The 22600-nt window shown below is 41.6% G+C and overlaps 1 protein-coding gene across 1 annotated transcript in view; it reads right to left on the bottom strand.

Annotated features, from left to right (window-relative positions):
* Positions 1-22600, bottom strand: part of LOC115796619 (uncharacterized) — a 33568-nt gene that overhangs the window by 7022 nt on the left and 3946 nt on the right. The window contains exons 4-20 of the mRNA XM_030752984.1: positions 20147-20247; positions 18212-18281; positions 18003-18133; positions 17833-17921; positions 17642-17741; positions 17269-17312; positions 16567-16644; positions 14571-14767; positions 9829-9893; positions 9558-9664; positions 9364-9466; positions 8445-8544; positions 6565-6604; positions 6349-6400; positions 5453-5564; positions 1861-1944; positions 1218-1335 (exon numbers count right to left, since the gene is read on the bottom strand). Of these exons, the coding sequence (XP_030608844.1) occupies positions 1218-1335; positions 1861-1944; positions 5453-5564; positions 6349-6400; positions 6565-6604; positions 8445-8544; positions 9364-9466; positions 9558-9664; positions 9829-9893; positions 14571-14767; positions 16567-16644; positions 17269-17312; positions 17642-17741; positions 17833-17921; positions 18003-18133; positions 18212-18281; positions 20147-20247 (1591 nt within the window). The remainder of the gene's footprint in view (positions 1-1217; positions 1336-1860; positions 1945-5452; positions 5565-6348; positions 6401-6564; positions 6605-8444; positions 8545-9363; positions 9467-9557; positions 9665-9828; positions 9894-14570; positions 14768-16566; positions 16645-17268; positions 17313-17641; positions 17742-17832; positions 17922-18002; positions 18134-18211; positions 18282-20146; positions 20248-22600) is intronic.

Genomic DNA, 22600 nt, shown 5'->3' with positions numbered 1-22600 from the left:
CCAATCAAATGGCCCAGATTAAAAGAACATAAATATTGTCACGTGCGTCCACATGGCGCAAAAAATTTTTTTTAGGAAAATTAAAAAGCAGACGGTGCAGAGTGATGGAGTAGTTGGAAAATGCGCCTGCTGCCGGCATAATTTGAAAGCCCTGTGTCTGTCTCCCAAATCCAAGCTGGGAGCTGGTTCCACAGAAGAGGGGCCTGAAAGCTGAAGGCTCTGCCTCCCATTCTACTCTTAAGTATCCTAGGAACCACAAGTAAGCCAGCAGTCTGAGAGCGAAGTGCTCTATTTGGGTGATATGGGACTATGAGGTCTTTAGGATAAGATGGGGTCTGATTATTCAAGACCTTGTATGTGAGGAGAAGGATTTTAAATTCTATTCTAGATTTAACAGGGAGCCAATATATGAGAAATTTGCTCTCTCTTTCTAGTCCCTTTCTAGTCTCTCTCTAGCTGCAGCATTTTGGATCAATTGAAGGATTTTCCGGGAGCATTTAGAGCAGCAATGCAAACCAAGCAACTACTACAGTTATACAAGGATCAAATGATCCACAATGCAACCACATACCCTCAAGCGCCCTGGACTGATTTTCACAGGGCTGAAAAATGTGAGTTATGAGGCTTATAGAGCTATTACGTTTACCATTCTCACCCTGGTGAATGGCACCATACCACAAAAGTGACGCTGCAGCTGCTTTAGTGCTGTGTTGGCAGGTCGTGCACCTTTTGATTTTTGTAAGCTTGGACGCTGTATCGTTGCCACCAAATTATACAATTATGTCAGTTTTTGCTGCCGTTTTAATGATGCATCATTACTGAAGCTCAGACAGCTTTTGTTCAGGAAAATACTGCAGTCGGTATCCGTACCCTAACAGCTGGTATAAATGGTACAATGCTGCTGGGGCGAGGTCAGTGTGTGAAGTGACCAAAGCGGTAGGTATAATAGGGCCCTTCGACTTGCCATGGCTAAACAGGACCAAGTGTACAGAATGTATAACATGCACTCACTCTTATTTATTTCTTGGGGTCAGAAATTTGACTCTTGACTCCTCAGCTAGGACCTGAGACTTTTGCATTTGGACTTTTCTTGGTCATGATTAAAAGAGACAATCTAGGTCCAGATAGAACTGGACTATGAATATGTATCTATCTAAACTATACAAAATGTGTGGCTCTCACAACATGCACAAACACTTTTATTTCCCCCTGCTCACCGTGTGACGGCATTCTTCACTCCTGGTTTGATGAGGTGGGAGAAATATTTTTCCACCACAGAAGAAGTCAGGTGTTTCTTCAGATAGGGGAAGTAGAGGGGATGGCGAGCTATGACTCCTACAGAGAGATAAAAGTCTGAGTTTTTGCACAGATGTGCAGAACTTCATTTCTCAGGAATTAGAACAGTTACCCCCATTTTCTCTTAAAAATAAACCAGGGTTTTATTATAATATGCCCCAACATGTTTCAAAACAAAGTGTGCTTACAGTAGTAAACTTTAAAAAAAAAAATGGTACTGTAAACCTTTGTCTTTATACTTAGCATCCTTAGCATCAAACACACTGAATGACCTCTAAAGACTATTTGAGCATTGTTAAGGACTTTCTAAAGAACTCTTTAAACTACAAATGGTGTTTCCTCAAGGGCTCACTTGGAAGATTTTAATAGAGCACAAATAAAATCTCCTAAATAACCTCGTGAACCTTCAAGGAAACCACAATATTCATACTCCAAACTAACCACAGGTACAGCGGACCCTGGTTTCTTATTGGCTGGGGTGACTAAAGCTTCGACAGGATTTAATTGAGTTCGAATCAGTAACTATAACTCTAAATATCATTGCTGAGTTTTATTTATTCTCACCAATGTTAGCCGAGTCTCCTTTGTCGCCGCTCCTCGTGTAGGCCAGCTCCTCCAGTCTGTAACTGTGCGGTCCACTGGGCAGGTCTGGACAGAGACCAGGAAACCAAAAATGCATTAAAATGTGTTACCTTAGCATTTGATAAAACACAATCATCATTTTAAGCCAGCGGTCTCATTTGTGCTTCAACTCAGGACTGAAACTTCAAGGACAATAAAGACCTTCAAAGATAGCCCTCGACAAACCCTGGGACCTCCTAACAGACTCCACTAACCCATTCAAGAGCCTTTCAAATGTCTGCAAAGACCTTATATACCTTTGACGACCTCAGATCCTTTGTTGCTTTTATGAATCTAGTCAAATTTGCCTGGAACCACCTCCAGGACCATGTAAGTATTTTTCTGTACACTTCCAAGGACTGTACTGAAAAATGGATGAAAATCCAGTCAATATCCAAATGAAAACTTTAAAAGAGTTCCAGAAAGCCTGGAAAACTATTGCTCAAGACCACTTATATAATTACAAGAAAGTCTGGCTGCTTGGAAGAAAAATATAAAAGATACCATCATGTTTTGATCCAACATGCAGTACCATCTGCATGTGTCTGGTTGACAGTAGCTTCATTTTTCAGCATGACAGCAATCTAAAACAAACTGCCAATGCAGTAAAAGCATCCCTGAATAGAAAAACATGGATTGGCCTCTCCAGAGTCCGATCTCAACATTACTGAAGCGGTGTGGGATCATCTTGGCACATCGCAACAAAAGGCAGCCAACAGCCAAAGAAGCACTTTGAATGTCCTTTAAGAAGCCTGGACAACTATTCCCAAAGAATACTTAAAGAAATGAAGATAAAGTGTGGTGGAAAATAAGTTGAGCTCTGAAACCAAACTGAATTTCTGATATTTACTGAAAGTGAAGAGTAAACCTTAGCAAAAGGGATCAATACAGCACGATCAGTCTTCGCACCAGCATTGACCAAAGAACAACTCCTTTATACTCATCGTGTGGAAACAATCTGGTTCTGTTAGCTGTGGGGAGTTCCGGTTCCCACCACCATGTAGGGATCAGCATGATAATAACCCGTGTCATGACGTTGGACACGGCTTACATTTTAATTGTTTTCTTGTCTTCACACACTCAATCTTTGTACAAGAAAATTAAAATGATATACCCAAGAGGTACACAGAGATTATTAGAGTTGAAAAACCAATTTTTGATTACAAAAGCTGCCTGACAGAGTTCAGTCTGCGTTGAAGAATAAAAGGTGGTCACACCAAATATTGACTGTCAAGTTTGTTAGAATTGCATAACTCTGTTTTTGCTTGTACTGTAGTCACATGTATGTTTGCACGTTTCTAAAGGACAACTTTAAAGCTCTCAAAGATTAGGCACCACCCTGGTGCCTGCGTGAATGACATCACTACAACCACTCTGCAACTGACTGAAACCAACAGCAGCAGCACCTCGTGGACAGTCTGCAGGACCGTCACATCCAGTTTGCTATTTTGCAGATGTGAAATTCAGCTGAGCACCTGTTTCGACCTGTACCTGGAACACTCAAACGCACTATCCAAGCACCACCAAGTACTTATAAACACGTACTTGAGATTACTTTCAACCCCTGAATTATTATTTTGTCCAATCTTTAATTTCTTTTTGCCAAACTCACTTTAAAGTGTTTTTTTTTCTGCCCAGATGTCATCAGAATTTAATAATAAGCAGATAAATTGTAGCTGAACTTAGTCAGTGACTGATTTCTAAACCGAACCATATGAATAAATATTAAAACCAGAAACTCTGTCTTCTGGCTCTTCACTTGAGTCTTCTGGTGTTTTGTATTGGTCTTTGTGATTGAGGACCTTTTCTCTTTTCAGCCAGGAATGTGTAAGAGTGCGCTTTTGTAACTAAAGCTTCTCAGCCTGGGTTTGGATCTCTTCACAGCTTCGCACGAGTGTCCTAAATTCTGCTGGGATTGTTGTGCAGGGCCAAGTGAGAGAAGCTCTGGCTGAAAGGGTGAAAGGATATAAAGTGGCACAGTTTGTACTTCTTAGGAATCCCGGATTCACACAGATTCACAATCACAAAGCGACAATCATGTGTAGCTGAACTTTTTCTCACAGCCTCCTGACCTGAAAATCTGTTGAGTTTTTTTATGAGATTTTTATTTCTTTTAATATACTTAAACTTCATTCTGTATGCATTGTGTTAACTGGGCTTTGGGTTGTGGGTATGAACTGGACTGGTTTGTGAAGCCAATGTTGATGAATTTTGAACTTGCATTCTTTCTAAGGGCCAACAGGGGGCGACTCCTCTGATTGTAAATAGAAGTCCAACTGTACAAAAGCTTACCTTACTGCTCACCTCACCTCAGTATACAGCTGATGACTTTAAGGACTAAGTTTCAAGTCTTATTCGATACAACCTGAAGTTCATTTTGTAGATTACAGCTCTATTAGAGTCAAAAAGAAGGATAAACTATCTCAGGGTGGACCTGATTTGTGACTGGCAGAAAAACATCTGGAATTCATCTGAACTCATCCGTATACTTTGAAACGCACAGATTAATCTAGTTATGTAACCCTGGACCCTCCTCGAGGGCTGTTTGGGCCCTCTAACCCCATTAATGTTCATAGAATCAGTTGCTTCATGCACTGGCGTGACGGCATCCATCTATACTCGCCATTATGGCGCTTTTGTCCATTTGCGATCTTCTCCATTACTGCTGCAGAAATTTCCCTGAAAGAGTTCTGTGCCATCTGAGAATCCCTGTGCTCCTAAATATGAGTGTCACATAAATGCCTGCACAGGTGGTCTATTTTCAAAAAGCTATGATAGCAACAGCAAAGGTTACAAAAATCAACCAGGACCAAAGTGCAGCTTCCACCAGCGGATGCGATGCTATCTTTGCTGTTGCACAGTTCACGAGGGTGAGAAAGATGAGCATTAATAGGCCCGAAGACTCTTTCCTTAATTTTGTCAAAAACAAACAGCATTTCAAACTGAAATTTTGCAAATTCTTGTGCTTTAAAAATAGTTCAACACCTTTCAAATTTTTACTAAAGTTGAAGTTGAAGAACACGCTCTTATTTGCAGTGGTAGTCTGAAACAAGACAAAGCCTCTTGAGAAAATTGGGAGTATGGCTAGATGTAGAAAATGCCCAAAAAAACAAAAAACAAAAACAAAGACAGGAAAACATCTGAACACACTCACTGTTAAAACGCAGCCCCCTGGCAGTAACAATTTTCTACAGATGATAATTACAAATAAATACCTTGAAGGACCTTTAAGCTCCTTTAAGAATCTGTTGACCTTTCTGAAGGAGTACTGGAACCTCTAAACTTTTACAAAAGCTGACTCAATAGCACTCAGCCACAACTCTATAAATAAACTACAGGGAAGCGTGCTCGCTGATTGGCTGGCAGTGACTTTTTAAATCACCTTGAATTAACGTACAAATCTGCAACCAGAGCTCACGGTGCGTTACACCAATGTGTGGTAATCAGGTAATCCGAACAAATCCTGCTTCACTTGACGAGTAAAACTAACCAAAATTTGGTGTTAAACTTTCAGGTGTCTTGTGTGTTTGTTTACCTGCATCAGGTATGTCTTCTACTGAGGTGGGAGGGGCTTCTTCCTGCACAGGTGTGTCTGGCTCCTCCTCTGATAGCGACTCCACCAGCTCACCGCCAATGTGAACGTCGACCTGCCCGTGCATTAAAACTCACAGCTGTAAGTGTCTGCATTTTTCTGGATAAAAATATCAAATCTACAGACACAAAAAGTTTTTCTTTATCTACAGGGAGTTTATTTAAGAACGTTTATATTATATACAGTACCGGGTGAATGTGTCCAAACTTTTGACTGGTACTGCAGATGCACAGAGTACTGAGAGACTAGGGCAGGGGTGGCCAACTCCAGGCCTCGAGAGCCGGTGTCCTGCAGGTTTTAGATGTGTCTCTGCTTCAACACACCTGAGTCAAATATAGAAGTCATTAGCAGGACTCTGGAGAACTTGACTGCATACTGAGGAGGTAATTCAGCCATTTGATTCAGGTGTGTTGGATCAGGGACACATCTAAAACCTGCAGGACAGGGGCTCTTGAGGCCTGGAGTTGGCCACCCCTGGACTTAGGGTATCTCATATAAAATAATCTGTATCCATCTTTCTGCTTCCATCTCACCCCATCATCCTCCTGTCACACCAACACCCTGCATGCCCTCATTCACTACATCCAGTACAATTTAGATTTTCTGTGAAATGGCTTTATATGCATTCACTTTTATGATTATTTACATAAGGAAGTATTATCGCATTAATGGGCTAATTAAGTTGTTAAAAATGTACTTCAAGTTGTGTATCTTTATGCACATGTTTACACATGTGTGACTGACTTAGGCTCAAGAACACTTCCCCATAATGAGGCTTTTTTTTAGCTTTAAGTCATCCAGTTACTTCTTACATCCTTTTTTTTTTAATTCAAACTCACCTTCAGCTGAGATTTTGGGTGCAAGAAGAAAAATGGCTTCAGGACAGGAGACCTGGAAGTCACAGAAATAAAGGGAACAACATGAAGGTTCATGTGTGTGTGTGTGTGTGTGTGTGTGTGTGCATGTGAGTGAGAGAGAGAGAGCTCTTATTGTTTGGTATATGGGGCGATTTTTTTTTCCTCCACACAAACCAAAGCATTTTTATTTCAACTCACACTCTGGGTCGTCCACCCACGATGCCGGTCAGTCCAGGAGCTGTGAACGTGGGAAAAAAAAAGAGAGTGAAAGAAATAGAGACTGCTGCAGCAGGTGCAACAGCTCCGTCCTGTCCTACTTCGAGGTCAGCAACACTGACAGCGTGAATCAGCAGTCTCCCGGGAGTCACATGGAGTTCACGCTGAACTCAGCCTGCCACCATAAACAAAAACATCTTCTGCTTCAAGAAGTCACGACCCGCCTTATCTGCAGCCGGCAGACTCCCTCTGCAGGGAGGAAGGCCCACCCGTGGACCACTTACAGCGCAGAGCTCAGCTGTGCGAGTCCAGCTAATGTAATAACACCCTGATTGCAGTGTTAAACATACACATCAGGTCACACAGGCAGGAATTTAGAGCGGTTTGAATGTAATTTGGTTTACATTCACAAAATACTGATGGCCTGGATTCAGCTCAAACACTTACATAATTTTCTCTGAAAGTTGACAATTACTGTGGCGCTCCAGTGAGACTGCTGTTCACTGAAACCTGAATGTATATCAACCAACATATGTATATATTCATCTGTTTTACTGGCATAAGATCAAATTCACAAATTCAGATTTAAAAAAAAAAAAAAGGTAAAAATCTGATTTTCTTTCCATTTAAAGGCCCATTTTCTTACTTCCATTTGTCCTGCTGTGATAACTTATCATTTCAGGAATTTCTCAGATAAACCCTTCACACAGAAGCCAGCATGAACTCCTGGACTCACATTTTTCTCTAATGAAAGGATTTCCTGCTTGTCTTTGACTTAATTTTGGACTGTTGGAAAATTCAGGGTTATTTCTACCTGATGTATTTCCCCCGACTGTGATTATTTGATGAAATTAAATCACATTACTGCATAAAAAGTGGGAAAATGCACGTCGGCTTGTCTGCAAACACTCACCAACTGCTCGCTGAACAGAAGCAACAAGCTGGGAATGGGCACCGCTCGCCTTCAAAGTAAAAGGTGTGCCTTTTCAATTGTGTTGGTTGCTGCGGCATTGCTCACCTTTTACTTTGAAGGCGAGCGGTGCCCATTCCCAGCTTGTGTCGCTTCTGTTCAGCGAGCAGTTGGTGAGTGTTTGCAGACAAGCCGACATCTTTCATCTTTCATGCAAACTACGAATGACCACAGCGATCTCCAAAGTTTTTGGTGCAGCGCTCTCTTTGCGACTGCCGAGGACCTCCAGCACCAAACCAGTCGAGGAACACACATTTTTCCCTAGCGGCCGGTGGTTGATAGGGGCTGGCCGACCAGTCTCTACGCCTGTGAAACGGAGGCCTTTCTTTGCATCGTTAAGGGAAATGAGGACAGTTAGCATAAACTCTCTACGGCTTTCCAGAGTTTACACGAATGTTTTGAGTTTGTGTTTTAGGTGATAAAATTCACAGATTCTCCTGAAATGTCTCCAAATTTCTGAGCACACTTGAAGGTTCCTCTCCTGAAGAAGCAGAGATTTTAGAACGTGGCTGCTGCGACACACTCAGATGGCCGAGCGAGTTTCTAACATATGAGCCCTGTATTTTCCATGGAGAGGCGTAAAAGGTCAGTAGGATGAGCAGAGAACTGTGACCCAGTTTTCTGAGGCCAGACTAACAGGGAAACAGAATATGTGTTTGAATGTGTGATGCATGAATAGGTTTTACACTTACAGTGGTAATCTTATGCATTAAAGTCTCCAGTGTGGATTCATTACTCGCTGCTGTATAGACAGCTTTGTTCTCCTTCAATAACCATGAAAAAAACTTATGTAAGCAGCTGTTACCACATCCAGAGGTCCTCGGAGCTCATCATAGAGGACTTTTTGTACAGTGACCAATTTTGTTGAGTTAGTTTAAAGGGTTAGTCGTACCCATGCCAGTCCCTGCAGGAGCCACTTCTCTGGAGAAGAGGTCCAGAGCTTTCTTCTGTTTGTGGTGGACGGCCAACCAGATCACGGCCTCCCGGGAGTCCTAAAAACATACAGAAAACGTAAAACTAATGATCCCTGACGCAGTCTGAGAGCTAATGTTTCGTTTTTCAGGAGAAGGTGGTGAAACGAGTCAAAATAAGCGGCATGACATGGGCTTAACTGTGACCTTTAACCTGCTTCTGGTAAAATAAAGATGAAAAGGTTGGATGTAGAAAAGTGGGTCAAACTGAGGAGAATAAGGTGACAGAAGGTGTGTTTAGAGGCTTGAAACAAGCTTAAATGTGACCCTTAACCCTCAAAAAGGGAGTGGATGCAGAGAAACAAAAGAAAGAAAACTTAAATGAAGTAAATCCACTGATCAATCCAGACTGAAAAAATGTGTCTTTGTAGGCCAGATCTTCATGGAGGCACAGAGGACTACAGAAGGACCTGAGTCCACTCTGAGCTCTCCACGGAGCGCTACGACCGTGCAGCACAACTTCTTCTGCTTGCTAGATTCACACTGCTTTGCAAAAAATTCAAGGTCACTGTTTCCTACAGCGATGTTAATCTCATTAGTTTCACTTCTTGGCTAAATTAAAATAAAAAAATAAATAAAACTCAGATGCTGATTAAAGGGTAGAACTTTATATTTTACAAAAAAAACCCCCAAAAAACATGTTCAACCTTTTTCTTTTCATTCCAACTAACATCCAGTCACACTATTTATCAGGTAATTACATTAAAAATGCCTCCAACACGCTGTAAACATGTTTATTTCTGCTGTAAAGTTGGACATTTTAACATGGGAGTCTGACTCACTGCTGCAGTGAGCATTGGAGGAAGTGCAGTTTCTGAGTTCCCGCCCTCACACCGTTACCTTATAGCAAGCGTTGGCACCGTACGTGTCCTCAGCGCCAAGGACCTGGATGTTGACAGAGCTGAAATCTTCCAGTCCTAACTGTTTGAACATCCTCTTTGTCCTACACACACACACACACACACACACACACACCAGGTAACGTTTAAATGCACACAGTTCAGAGTACAGAAAGTTGTGGTTCTTGTTCCTACCGCTTGACAATGCTCTCTGCGGTTCTCCTGGCCTTATCCGCTGCTCTCGGGCCTCCAACCGGACACACGGCCGTTGCTCTGAACCCGTCCATGTAAGTCGCACAAACCTGCAAGGAGGATGATGAAGATGAAAGGTGACGGGACACAAACTTAACATTACTGTAAAGTATTATTAAAGAAGCTGACATGTGGCGTTCGGTAAATTATCAGCATCATGGAGATTCGGCAAAATTAGAAGACAAAAAAATAAATAAATAAAATCATTTTTTACCTTGTAGTCATGTGATGGAGCAAAGCCTCTCGCCCCGGTGACTCTCACAGATCCTCCCTCATCACCTGAAGACACAAGAACATCTTAATGACTTCATGGCATCAACATATCATGGTATTAATAAAAATATAATAATAAATTATTATTCTATTTCATTCTGCAGAATTAAAATCCTTATGTGGTTGAGGAGAGTAATTTAGATCATTAAAAATTAAACTATCAACATATTTGCTAACATTTTTGATTATATTTTTATTTATGTGATTTTTAATTATATTTGCACTTATAATTCTATTTATTTATTTAGATTTTTTTACATTTATCTCTAAAAAATCTACTACATGGTTTAATTTTTAAGGAAAATTAATATTTTTCTATTTTTCTTACTTAGTTTAAATGTTATTTTAAATTTAGTTCTTCAATTATTAAACTCAATTTAATTTAAAATTCTTGCATACTTTGAGTCTAACTTATTATTATTATTCTCCCAAATTTTCCCAATAGTTTTAAAATCTTTTTTCCTAAATTTTTCATGTTTACATTTTAAAAACTGTTATATAAATAAATTGTTATATAAAATTTTCTGCCATTCTCATTTTTGTTATGTTAAATTAAAATTGTATTTGTACTTAATATATTAAATATACATTTTCTAATTAGTTCACAGTTTTTAACCTTTGAACTTCACACTGGTGTCAAACAGGCTTTTTATGGTTTTATGTCATCGTTCGGTGACCTTAAACGTACAGACAGGAGGGAGAAGCTTCTGCCTCGTTCCTCCCCCATCTTTCGACACCGTCTTTCACCTCCTCGTATCTCCCTCTGTACACTGAACACATCACGCAGCACTTTGTTCACCCCTGTTTGAACCGCACTGCAGACTCACCACCGGCTCCTTCATGTTAGAAAATAAACAGCCGATGAGAGCGGCGGGTCCTGAAGTGGTCAAACGGGCGTCCAGAGTTCAGCCGGAGCTCAATTAGACTGAAATATTTACATTTTTAGCAACAGCGGGAGCTAAAAGTTTACTCCCCTCAGAAACGGAAGAATCTGTACAAGAGCTGATCCACTTATTGCTGCCCACACGTCTCAGACTTTCTTTCTCAACTCAGAAATGTCATTGAGTGGCTTTTTACACACATGTTATAGGATGATAATTACAGGAAAAAGCAATGCAGTCTGACAAAGTTGTAAATAATAAATTTGATACGCTGAACAAGTTCATATTTATAGATTTTATGGCTCCTTTTACCTTTTATTTGTTCTGACTTGAGGCGACTGCTGTTGTGATTTGGCGCTACATAAATAAAAGTGAACTGAATTTGAATTAAACTTTTGGAAATAAAGTTGCCACGATGCAAACAGTACATATGATGTTACATCCCTTTATTTTGCTTACTGACCTCACTTGACTCCACCACACCCTTTTTTTTTTAAAACTTTCCATGTCCTGTTTGACACATCACCGCTTCCTCCCATTGCACAAGGAAAAAAAAAAAAGTTCTTCTGTCCTTAAAGCTGTCATTTTTTTTTTTTTTTTTTTAGTAAAATGTGAATTCATGTCAGCAACTACAACCACATTTACTGTATTGAGTAACAGGATGGTCCACTCATAACCTCAGTTCAGGTCCCTGTGTTTATATGGCACATTTCAAAACAAAAGGAGCTGACACACACAGCCTGTGGTCATAAAGTTACATACTTCTTTTTTTTTTTTTTTTTTTTTTTTTAGCCTGTCATGTCTGGCATCTTTCACAATCGGAATGATGATCCGAATGCACTGATGTACCAAACATATTTGCTTTGACAAGAACAGCTCTATATGTTTCCTATAGGCTCTTCTTGTTAATGTTTGCAATTTTATTTTTATTTATTTATCTTTTTATTTAGTTATTCATGCCACGTCTGACAGGCAACAAGGAAGGGGCAAGAACAAGAGGTGGGGGGGAGAAAAGGGGGGGGGGGGGGGGAGAAAAGGAAGAAAGGAAATAGAAAAAAAAAAAAATAAAAAAATAAAAAAAAATAAAAGGGGTTGATATACTCACACACACACACACACACACATCCATACACACACCCATATGCACCTACATATACACACACACACAAACACACACACACAAGTTTATTGTTTGTAGTAATGTGTGTGTATGCGCCTTTGTCATGCAATGTATTCGATAATGAGGGCGAGAAACTGCAACCATGCCCCCCGCGATCCAGAGGTAGATAGGGAAGGACCCAGGGGACCCAGGCCATCCACAGCACAGGAGCTCAGAAGACTTGGGGCCACACATCCCGATGGCAACCGCGTACACTCCCCAGAAGAGGAAGGAGGGAGGCTACAGACGGAACCCCCACAATCCAGGGGCTAGAGTCCAGAGAGCCAGAGACGACGGGCAGCCCACCCCCCCCGGCAGGCCGGCACCCCCAGCACGAGCCAGGCATGCGGCCCCCGAGGCCCCAAGCGCCCGAGAGCAGCCCGACACCCGGCAGAGCCCCCCCACGCGCCAAAGAGGCCCAAGCCACCCCCAGGTCACGGCCGCCAAGGGAGCAGGCCAAAAACCATGCCGAGACATCCGGCCACACATCCCGGGACCCACGGGCACCCACACCCCAGGGGCGGCAGTGACGACCAGTGGGGAGCAGCGTGGAGCGGTAGGGAGGGGTAACTCCCACCCTCCGTGTCCCACCGGTGCCAAGGCTTGGCAAGCCACCAACCCAGGCCCAGCTGTCCACACACACACACTCTCACAAGCACGCACGTACACACACACACACACACGTACCAGTCATTCCCTCATGTACACACACGCACATACACACGCACGCACATTCGCATGCACCAGTCACACACTCATGCATACGCACATGTAACATACATGGACACCTAATGTGGGAGAGCGGGTACCAGCACCAAGCCAGCGGCAACCCAGGGAAGCAGCCAACCCAGCCCCGAACAATGAGCCAGTCCCCATCCCAGGCGGGGTGCATGGAACCGGGGTGTGTTACATACTTCTAATCAACAACAGTCTTTGCCTTGGCTAAAAAGCAGATGAGGAGGGACCACCAAAATATCTCTAGCTAGTCGTGTTAAACACCTCCGATATTTAGGACATTTGGGCGCAAGTTCGGGCGTCAAAAATGTGGCAAAAAACTTCAAGACAAATTTACTAGAGCAATTTGATGTTGCTTTATTTACATTTTGTCAAACACCGCCCCTCATTTCTTTATACTTTGCTAGGAAAATAGAAAAAGGTGCAGTGATTTATTGGAATGTCCAAACATACGTGGAAATACAGAATATAAGGCTAAATATGTACAATTCTAACAAGCTTTAAGATCAAAATTTGGTATGAACAATTTAAAACACAGCCTGAGCTCTCAGCCAGCTTTCTTGTAATGTCTTTAAGTAGTCTTCAGGAATAGTTCTCCAGGCTTCTCGAAGGACAGTCAAAGCTCTTCTTTGGATGTTTCTGTCTTTTGTTCTGTTCTCTGTAGAGATGATCCCACACTGCTTCAATCGTGTTGAGCTTCAGGCTCTGGGGAGGCCAATCCATGACTGATAGAAAACTACATATTGGATCACTAACTATGAATTTACTGCATTGGCAGTGTGTTTGGGATCATTGTCATGATGAAAAATGAAGCTGTTGCCAATCAGATGCTTTCCAGAAGGTATTGCATGGTAGTCAGAATCAGCCAGCCCTTTTCTGAGGTGAATTTCATCAGCTTTGATCAGATGACTATTCCTCAAGACCACTTTGAAAACAAGAGAAACAAGGCGTGGCTCAAGATTTTTGCACAGTACTGTACCCGAATTAGCCATGAGCAGCTCCTGTCTGCAGTGAAAGCATAGAAAGAAAGAAAACTCTCACCAAACCGCTTTAACACTGAAGAAAATGTAGAAATATACAGATTTCCAGGCACGTTCTGAATGGTTTTTGGTTGGTCCACGCTGCTGCATAAACACCCACAGAAACTGGAACGTCAAGCTGAGTGTAAAAAAAAAATCTGTCTCATGTTTGTGTGTTCAGTTATGATTTCCAGAAACAAACAAAAAAGATGTTTTTATGCATAAAAACAATGAAAATCTGCATATTTCTACTAAAACCAAACTGTAGCATCTCTTCTGTCGTCTCACTCCTACATTCCAAAACTGGCATAAAATTGGGTGATGTGGAGTTATGGTTTTGAACATGTGTGAAATATCCAAGATTTTCTCAGCATATTTCCACATGTGTACATAGCGTACATCATTATTTACTCAAGTACATGAGTAGGAGTGCAACTGTAGTCCCAAAACTTTGGGCATGTCAGTATTTTCTCTCAACGAATCTAAAAGGAAAAACAAAATACTAAATTAATTACTCAAATCGGGCAAAGCGGAGGTTGTTATCAGAGAAGCAGAGGTCAGCGGGAGTTCAGGAGATGGTTTTGGAGTTCATGCGAAGGTTAGACGCTGTAGCAGAGCTCAAGATGGGTTCACTCTGGGTTGATTGATATTAGGCTTTTTTTAAAAAAAGGAGAATAATTCACTAATGATGAGCTGATGAAGTTTATTGGAGGTTCAGTGGAAGGTGATGGGTTCAATCGAGGGTCGAGCCAAAGCTCCAGATGGGTTTGTTTGAGGAGTTTTTGAGGGTTATGAAAACAGTCAAAAGTTCAGCTGCCGGTCATGTCCTCAATAGTGAGTGTGTGCGTGTGTGTGTGTGTGTGTGAGAGAGAGTGTGTGTTTGCAGTACCTGGTACCTCCTGGATGACCACCTGGCTGAAGTCGCAGATGACGTCGGGCAGCAGGTATCGTCGTGGGTCGCCGATCTCGTACACCAGCTGCTCGGCGACGGTGCCAAAGGAGACGAGGCCGCCGGTTTTGGGCGGTTTGGAGAGAACGAAGGAGCCGTCACTGGAACATTCGACCACTGGGAAACCCATGTTGTCCCTGAGACCCAGAAACAGGCCAGGCATTGACCTTCTACTGAACTCATTTCATTTTCAATATTTATGAAGATATTTCCTTCACAGAGAGCATGTGTGTGCACAATCAAATAACCACGTTTATGAGGGCCAGTGTTAGCTTTAGTCACTGGGCTTAACGATTTTTCGGCAGGTCCTCGGTAAAGAAAAGGTTTTTCAAGGTTTCAGACCTGCTCGGAAGGTCTGAAACCTTTGCTCGCAAAAATGTACTTATTGTGAACAGCAAAGGGAGAACTCTAAAGACAACACATTTCTTTAAGACTATAAGCAACTGCTTTTTAAACGTTTCTGTCTTTTATGGTTTCAGAATAACAAAATTCATATTGTGGAGGCAAATCTTTGGGAAATCTGGACGGTCAGTACTTCCTAACGGCCTCTTCGATGAGTATCACAGCTTGTAAATGCCTTTTGTACCACATGCAGAAAGTTTCTACTTTCTGGAAATTTGGGGGGTTTACTTCACGGCACTGATTTTGTTTTAGATCTGTCTGCAAATGACTGCTGATTTTTGTGTCTGTGAACTTTGGGAACTGTGGAAAGAACCATGAAAAAAGCTGCTGAGCTAGTCCATTGTTGACTTTGAGGTTTTTTCAGGATTATTATCTTTTTTTCACCTTCTGATTTATGACACACTGATGTCTGCTTCGAGGATCTGGTGGTCTTTAATTTAATACATTCTTGCCTCTTATGGTGAAATCTCTCTGTTGCCGCTGGCTGCAACACAAATCCAAAGCATGATGGAGCCAAACAGTCGGAGAGGTCTTCTCTTCCTGAAACGCCACACTCATTTTTCCTAATTGCGGATTAAAGTTTGGTTTTACCTCCACCGGCCCACTGCACGGCTTTCCAAAACACTTCACGCTTGTTTTGATGTTCACCTGCAATCTTCACACACTGAACTTTGTGGTGAGGATGATTTTCTGCTGAACCTGCAGGTTACATTTGCACCAAAAGAACAAACTAACAGCACTCAAGAGTCTTCTGAATTTTTCCTGAAGCTCTTCTATTGTCAGTCTGGAGTTTTGATTTGCCTTTCTAACAACACAAGTAGCCGCCACTTCTTACTGACTTTACAAACTGAAGAAATTATTACCTAAAAACATTAAAAAAAAAATTCTTTCTATCTGCTGTTTAAATACTGACCCAGTGACCTGTATTGATAGATATGGTTTGAGAATCCATCCACCCAGTTCCTTCTCCTTATCTGGGGCTGAGTCATGGGGGCAGCAGCCTGAGCAGAGAACCCCAGACCTCCTCTCCCAGCTCATATAAAGGACCCCAAGGTGTTCCCAGGCCAGCTGAGAAATATAATCTCTCCAGCGTGTCCTGGGTCTGCCCTGGGGTCTCCTCCTGGTAGGACACGCCAGGAACCCAAGAAGACCTCACCCTAGAAGCGCCCAGGAGGCATCCTAGTCAGGTGCCTGAAACACCTCAACTGACTCCTACCAAATGGCCACACTCCTCACCAGGGAGAGGCCAGCCACCCTTCAGAGGAAGCTAATTTCTGCCGCTTGTATTCGTGATCTCATTCTTTCAGTCACTACCCAAAGCTCATGAGCATAGGTGAGGGTAAGAACGTAGATCGACCGCTAAATCGACAGCTTCGCTTTTACACTGAGCTTCCTCTTCACCACAACAGAGCGGCGCAGCGTCCGCATCACTGCAGACGCAGCCCCGATCCGTCTGTCGATCTCCGGCTCCCTTCTCCCGTCACTTGTTGGTTTGAGGAATGTTTGCCAGTCCAGTTTGTACTGAAATTCTTACCAGTCTGGAACTTTATGCCAGTCGGTGAAGATGCCTCCTGTACTCTGAGCGCCGCACTCGATCAGGTGACCTGCAAGACTGAAACACAGAAACAATTACAGCAAAACATTTACAGAGATGCTTCTATGTTCATCTTAAGCAGATATTATTTGTTGTTCTCTTTTCTCTATCTTCTAATTATGTACTAATGTTTGTTCAGAATAGAAAATACAATATATAAATAAATTTTTTTTCAATTGAATGTTGCTTTATTTATTTATTCAGGTTTTTCTTCGCAATCCTTATTTAGGTCCACTGTGATTTGCATTGTGTTTGTAATTTTTATTGCAGCTTTTTAAATTATTACAGTTTATTGTGTGTTTTTATTTAATACTTTAATTCTCTCTCTATCTCATATATAATATATATATATATATATATATATATATATATGTTTTCAGTGATTTTTAAATGTCAATTAGATTTTTAGTTGTTTTTTTTTTTTAAACTTTGCTATATTTTTAAAAAATGTTTAAAGTTTAATTTTTACCTAGTTAGTTTGTTACTTGTGACATTTAACTGTTTGAAGCCCTTTTTGTTTTATTGCAACTTTTGTTGTATATTCATTATTTTTCATTAATTAATACTTTGCAGTTTTTGATCCACATCAAACAATGTAAGAAGCACCAGAGTTTGTGTGTTTGTGTGTGTGTGTGTGTCTACCTCCCAGCTGCCAGCAGGTCGTAGTCGTTCTTCTCCCATCCAAACTGCAGCAGATAAGAAACACAGACAGACATCACGTCTCTGAAGTCGGCTCAAAGCAAACATACTGACAGATTGTTGGAAGAAGATAAAAGTCTCGATGAAGTCTGCCTCAAGTGGCTGCTAAAGGAACTGCAGCTATTGGCACTTCTGCTCGTTCCTGCTTCTTCACAGCAAAGGATTTGGGGAATTAAACCCTAAAAAAAAGTCACTGTGACTCTTATGATGGTCCTGCAGCAGCTGCAGCAGGCTGACAAAATTTCCTTCATAGAGAAATGTTGGGAAAATGCAGTTACATTTAAAAAAAAAAAAAAAAAAAAAAAAAAAAACCTACAGCATGCATGAGTGGCCCCAGGGCCACGGCGCTGTCCACACAGCGTCCTGTCACCACGATGTCCGCTCCGAGGTCGAGGCAGTGGCGGATTGGGACGGCCCTGGAAACGGAGACAGGAGAGGACGGCAGTGTTTATCAGCAGGTGTTTCAGCTGCAGGTGAAATCTGAGACACGATGCGGTGCGTCCGTACCCGAGGTAAGCGTTCATGCTGTGCAGCGTTTTAGGCAGCTGCTGTCTGCCGCCGCTGTCCACCATCCTTACCTCAGACAGGCTGCTCCTCTGAGAAGCAGAAAGAAGAGGATTAAATGTCTAATCAATAACACCAAATAAGGAGCTGTGATGTCAGAGGCGGCGCCTTACGTGGGGCATGAGGTCATCACCGGTCACCACGGCAACCTTGAGCTCAAGCCCCGCCTTCTTGGTGACTTCCTGTATGGCTTCGGCGCAGGCCAGAGGGTTCACGCCGCCTGCATTGGTGACCACACGAATACCTGACAGGAGGAGAGGCTGTCGTTTATGACATCGCCTGCTGCCATGGAAACACGCTTCCCGCTATATTGTTTACTCACCTTTCCTGTGGATGTCGTTGATAAAAGGAGCCAGAGCGACCTGGACGAAGTCCGGAGCGTAACCGAGGTTCTGCAGAGGGGAAAAGTCAGCTGTTAATGCAGAGGGGAGGGAGATGGTGCAGCGCTGCCCCCTGCAGGCAGAGAGCTGCGACCACAGGCAGAAAAATCCTCAAACCCGTCTCTTTAGTCACTTCATTTTCTGTGTAACACAAACATTTATGTTTGTTTAAGACTTCAGTGTAACAAGCATTTAAAACACTGGTGCTGGTTGCCTGCAGCAGATAAAATAAACGACACATTTAGTTTGGACTTCATAATTTACAGATTGTGCATCAATGACCTTTAGATTGTGAGCTTTGACAAAGAGCCACTACATACAGTCTATCAGACCGCCTGCCATAAAAACAAGAAAACACATTTTAGAAATCTTTAAAAAAAAAAAAAAAGTGTTTAAAGCTAACAATTATATTTATGTTTATGAGACAAATGACAAACTGAATTTACATTTTTATACCCAAATCTGAGCCGGCACACTGGACTCGTCCGAGGAGTCGAATCAATCAAACGTAACATTCAACCACAAAGAAATTTGTCTGTTTGTCTGTTCTTCAGTTCTCAAACCAAAAGGTGGAGAGACCCAGGTATTTACACCCCAGTGGGTGTAGTCCCCTGGAGGTGGTTGTGACCCTCTGTTGTTCATGTGCATAATCACAACAGAGGGTCACAACCACCTCCACTCCAAACTCCTGGGTCTCCACCTTTGTTAATTTTGGTGTAGCATAAACCTTACACTGGATGGTGGTCTAATAAACTTGTTAAGCACTGTACGTAGTGTGTATACACTTTATATTTACATAATAAATAAAACTAAAATGTTCAGAGCAAATATAAAAATATTTAAAGAAGTGCTTAATGAAGAGTAAATAGAAATGTTTGCAATATAACAGAAAATGCCAAAATACACTAAATAAATACAATTAAAAGCTGAAATGAGGAACCAAAAAAATTACGTTTAATTACACAGACGTCGATTGTCACCCAATTCAGACCAAATCATTAATTTTCAGATAAATCCCCCCTATATAATTATATTATTATAATTATATATTATATTTCTAGAATGTATTAAATTTATAGTTTACAAATATAAATTTGTAATTCATATTTATATATAAATTGTTTGGATTTTTACATAAATAAGAACAAATATTCTACATTTTAACCATAAAAAGTCCAAAATAAATTAAAAAATAAAATTAAAATCCCACGATCTGCAATTTTCAGAAAGCTCTTGATATAATTATATTTATATTATGAAACTATGCGACACATGATGTAAAATAACATATGAAATAAAATGCCAATAAAAAACATCTGCCTCTAGCTTCAGACATGATGAGCTGTGAATAAATATAATTTCCATTTGAATTATTCTGTTCTGAATATTAACAAATTAATAAGACAATTCCTAAATTGTGCATTTTCAATATAAGATCAAAAATATTAAACTTTAATTTAGATAAAATAAATAAAAATTTAAAAGAATTTAAAATAAAAAAAAAAAGACAAATTGAAAAATTTAAATACAATTTTGTAAAAAAAAAAAAAAAAAAAAAAAAGTAAAACAAAAACAAAAAATATCAAAAATTAATAAGCTAGAAATAAATTACATCAAAAACTTCTGGCATGATCAGCTGTATAAAACTAACACATCTGATCATTATTATACAAATTTATAATACTGAATATATATTTGTTAATTATAATGTGCAGCTGAATTATTCTTTTTTTAATAAAAATTTCTGCACACAGAGTAAACTGACTCGTGCTACAATCGGCTCATCTTTCGGCTTCACACTCGTTTAAAGTGAGATTTTTCTCTTTGTGGTAAAAAGCCGGAGGCGGCGTTGTGGACACGGACAGACGGGAACTCACGGGCATCTTGGTTTTGGCGGCAGTGAGCAGAGACATGGTGATCTCACTGAGGTAGTCAAACACCAGGAAGTCCAGCTTCCCGCTGTAGATCAGCTGAGGCACTGAAAATACAGAAGAAGAGGGTTAACAGCAACGCAGCAGCTGGACTGATTAAAACAGCTCACTCTGCAGCACCTTGAAAGGTCACAGACAAGTTCAGTTTTAACACTGAAGGGTCACAGATCCCATCCATCTCTCAGAAGCCAGTGAAGAGCTTGGGAAAGATGTTCAACAGCAGCCTCAGGGACACTGCATCTGTGCAGGCAACCTGCCAGGAATTTGATGGCTGGCTAAGGGCAGTTGACTGATCAGGGCTTCCAGGCAAATTTAAAGCGTGGATATACCAGCATGGTATTTTGCCAAGGATATTATGGCCACTGACATTCTACAAGGTCCCAATTTCCATCGTGGGGACCTTGGAGAGGAAGGTCAGCAGCTGCCTCAGGAGATGGTTGAGACTGCCTCGAAGTCTCAGCAATATCGCCCTCTATGGAAACAGCACAAAGCTTCAGTTCCCCCGGAAGTCTTTGGAAGAAGAGTTAAAGGTCACACAGAAAAGAAAGGTTCTGATCTACAGTGATTCTAGAGACCCGAAGGTGGCCCAAGCAGGAGTGGTGGTGAGTGAATCAGAAAGTCACTTGGACGGACCTCTGGCGTGCGGAGCCGCAACGCATCACCTTCCTGGTGCGGGCAGTGTATGACATCCTGCCCAGCCCAGCTAACCTCTTCACCTGGGGGAAGGTGGAGACACCAAATTGCCCACTGTGTCCAGCAAGATTATCGTTAGAGCACATTTTGAGCTCCTGTCCAATAGCACGCGGCCAGGGCCGTTATACCTGGCGCCATAACCAGTTGCAGAAGCCATCAGCAAGGGGATCAGCAGCTGCAGCCGAATGTGCAACATTACCAGCTCAATGGTCTTTATCAACAGCTCGGGACTGGAAGCTCTCAGTGGACCTGGAGAAACAGCTGAGATTCCCACAGCATACTGTCAGAACCACTCTGAAGCCGGATATCCTTTTGGTCTCGGAGTCTACCAAGAAAATCATTATCATGGAACTGACAGTTCTGTGGGAGGATCGCATGAAAGCAAAAGGTCTAAATATGATCAATTGGTGACAAGCTGTCATGAGCAGGGCTGGAAGGCGAGATGTATGCCCATTAAAGTAGGCTGCAGAGATTTTGTGGGGCACTCAGTACACTGGGCTTTACAGGAGGAGCGAGGAGCAGAGCCATCAAAAACATCACTGAAGCAGCCGAGAAAGCCTCGAGACGGCTCTGAATACAAAGAGATGGTCCATGCGGGACAAGCGGTTGCTACCTGAACACAGCCTGTAGTCTGATCAACTGTGGTCGGGTCGCCTGGGAGAGGGTGTATGATGTTGGAAGAGCCGAAACACCCGATAACCCCAGGATACATCACTGATGAGGTGTTCAGGTGCATCAGTAGATGTATTTTAGAACTAGAACTTTAACCTAAACACTCGCAGTCTTTATGCAACAGCTTGTGGCCGAAATGTCTTTATTTATCTAAAAGAAAACACAGAATCATCTTCTCCCCCTCTTAAATCTGTACCAGTGCTGTTCTGATGCTCAGCTCTGAATATTCATCACAATCAGAACAAACCCACTTCATACATGAATATCTTTATATGTTTGTGCAGAATTTAGCAAAAGCTCTCAACAGAGAGCCCTCTGCTGCCTCAATTTTAAATAAAAAGACTCAGAGAAGATTCTAAACCACCACAAAGCAAAATAAATAAGAGAGACAATTCAACAGGACAAAATATAAAAACAAAGCATACAGAAACATCCATCCTCTTCCACTCATTCTGTTTAGGGTCCCAACTGTCCTAGTGTGAGACGCAGAGTACACATACAAAAACATATCACAGCAAAATAAATCACATTGATGAGAGCTGGTATCTATACACAAGCAGCCTCTGTGGAGCAGACAGCACCACAGTCTGTAGTGTCATTAGTGTAGCCAATAATCAACTGTTTCTTTATCACATTAATAACAATCTAAGATTTTTCAATAAGTCTGAACAGTTTGAAATCTCCTCACATTTCAACCTCAATTTTTAATTTTTACCCTAAATAAGTTTTGCGTGGAGCACTGAGCTCAAGAGTGAATTATTCTTAATTTTTATTTAATTATTTATGGTATTCTTGTGGTATAAAAAGCTATTAAAAAATGCTTAAAAAACACCCTTTGTCATCTCCTCAGCCTTCTCACCGCCCTCAGTGCAACCTTCACGCCTCCCCTCTCTTCACCTTTATCCTAACATTACATCTGAGACAATGTGACCTAATGTAGCCTAATGTTTTTAAAAAGTAAGCTTTAATGGGAGCCTCCAATGCCCCACACCCCACCCACACTACATGCCCCTGGAAAAACTCACAAGAACACAT

Source organism: Archocentrus centrarchus, chromosome 18 (assembly GCF_007364275.1).
Source record: "Archocentrus centrarchus isolate MPI-CPG fArcCen1 chromosome 18, fArcCen1, whole genome shotgun sequence".
In the NCBI taxonomy this organism is placed as follows: Eukaryota; Metazoa; Chordata; class Actinopteri; order Cichliformes; family Cichlidae; genus Archocentrus; species Archocentrus centrarchus.
The sequence above is the reverse complement of the archived record's forward strand: the minus strand, read 5'-3'. Positions and strand labels throughout refer to the sequence as shown.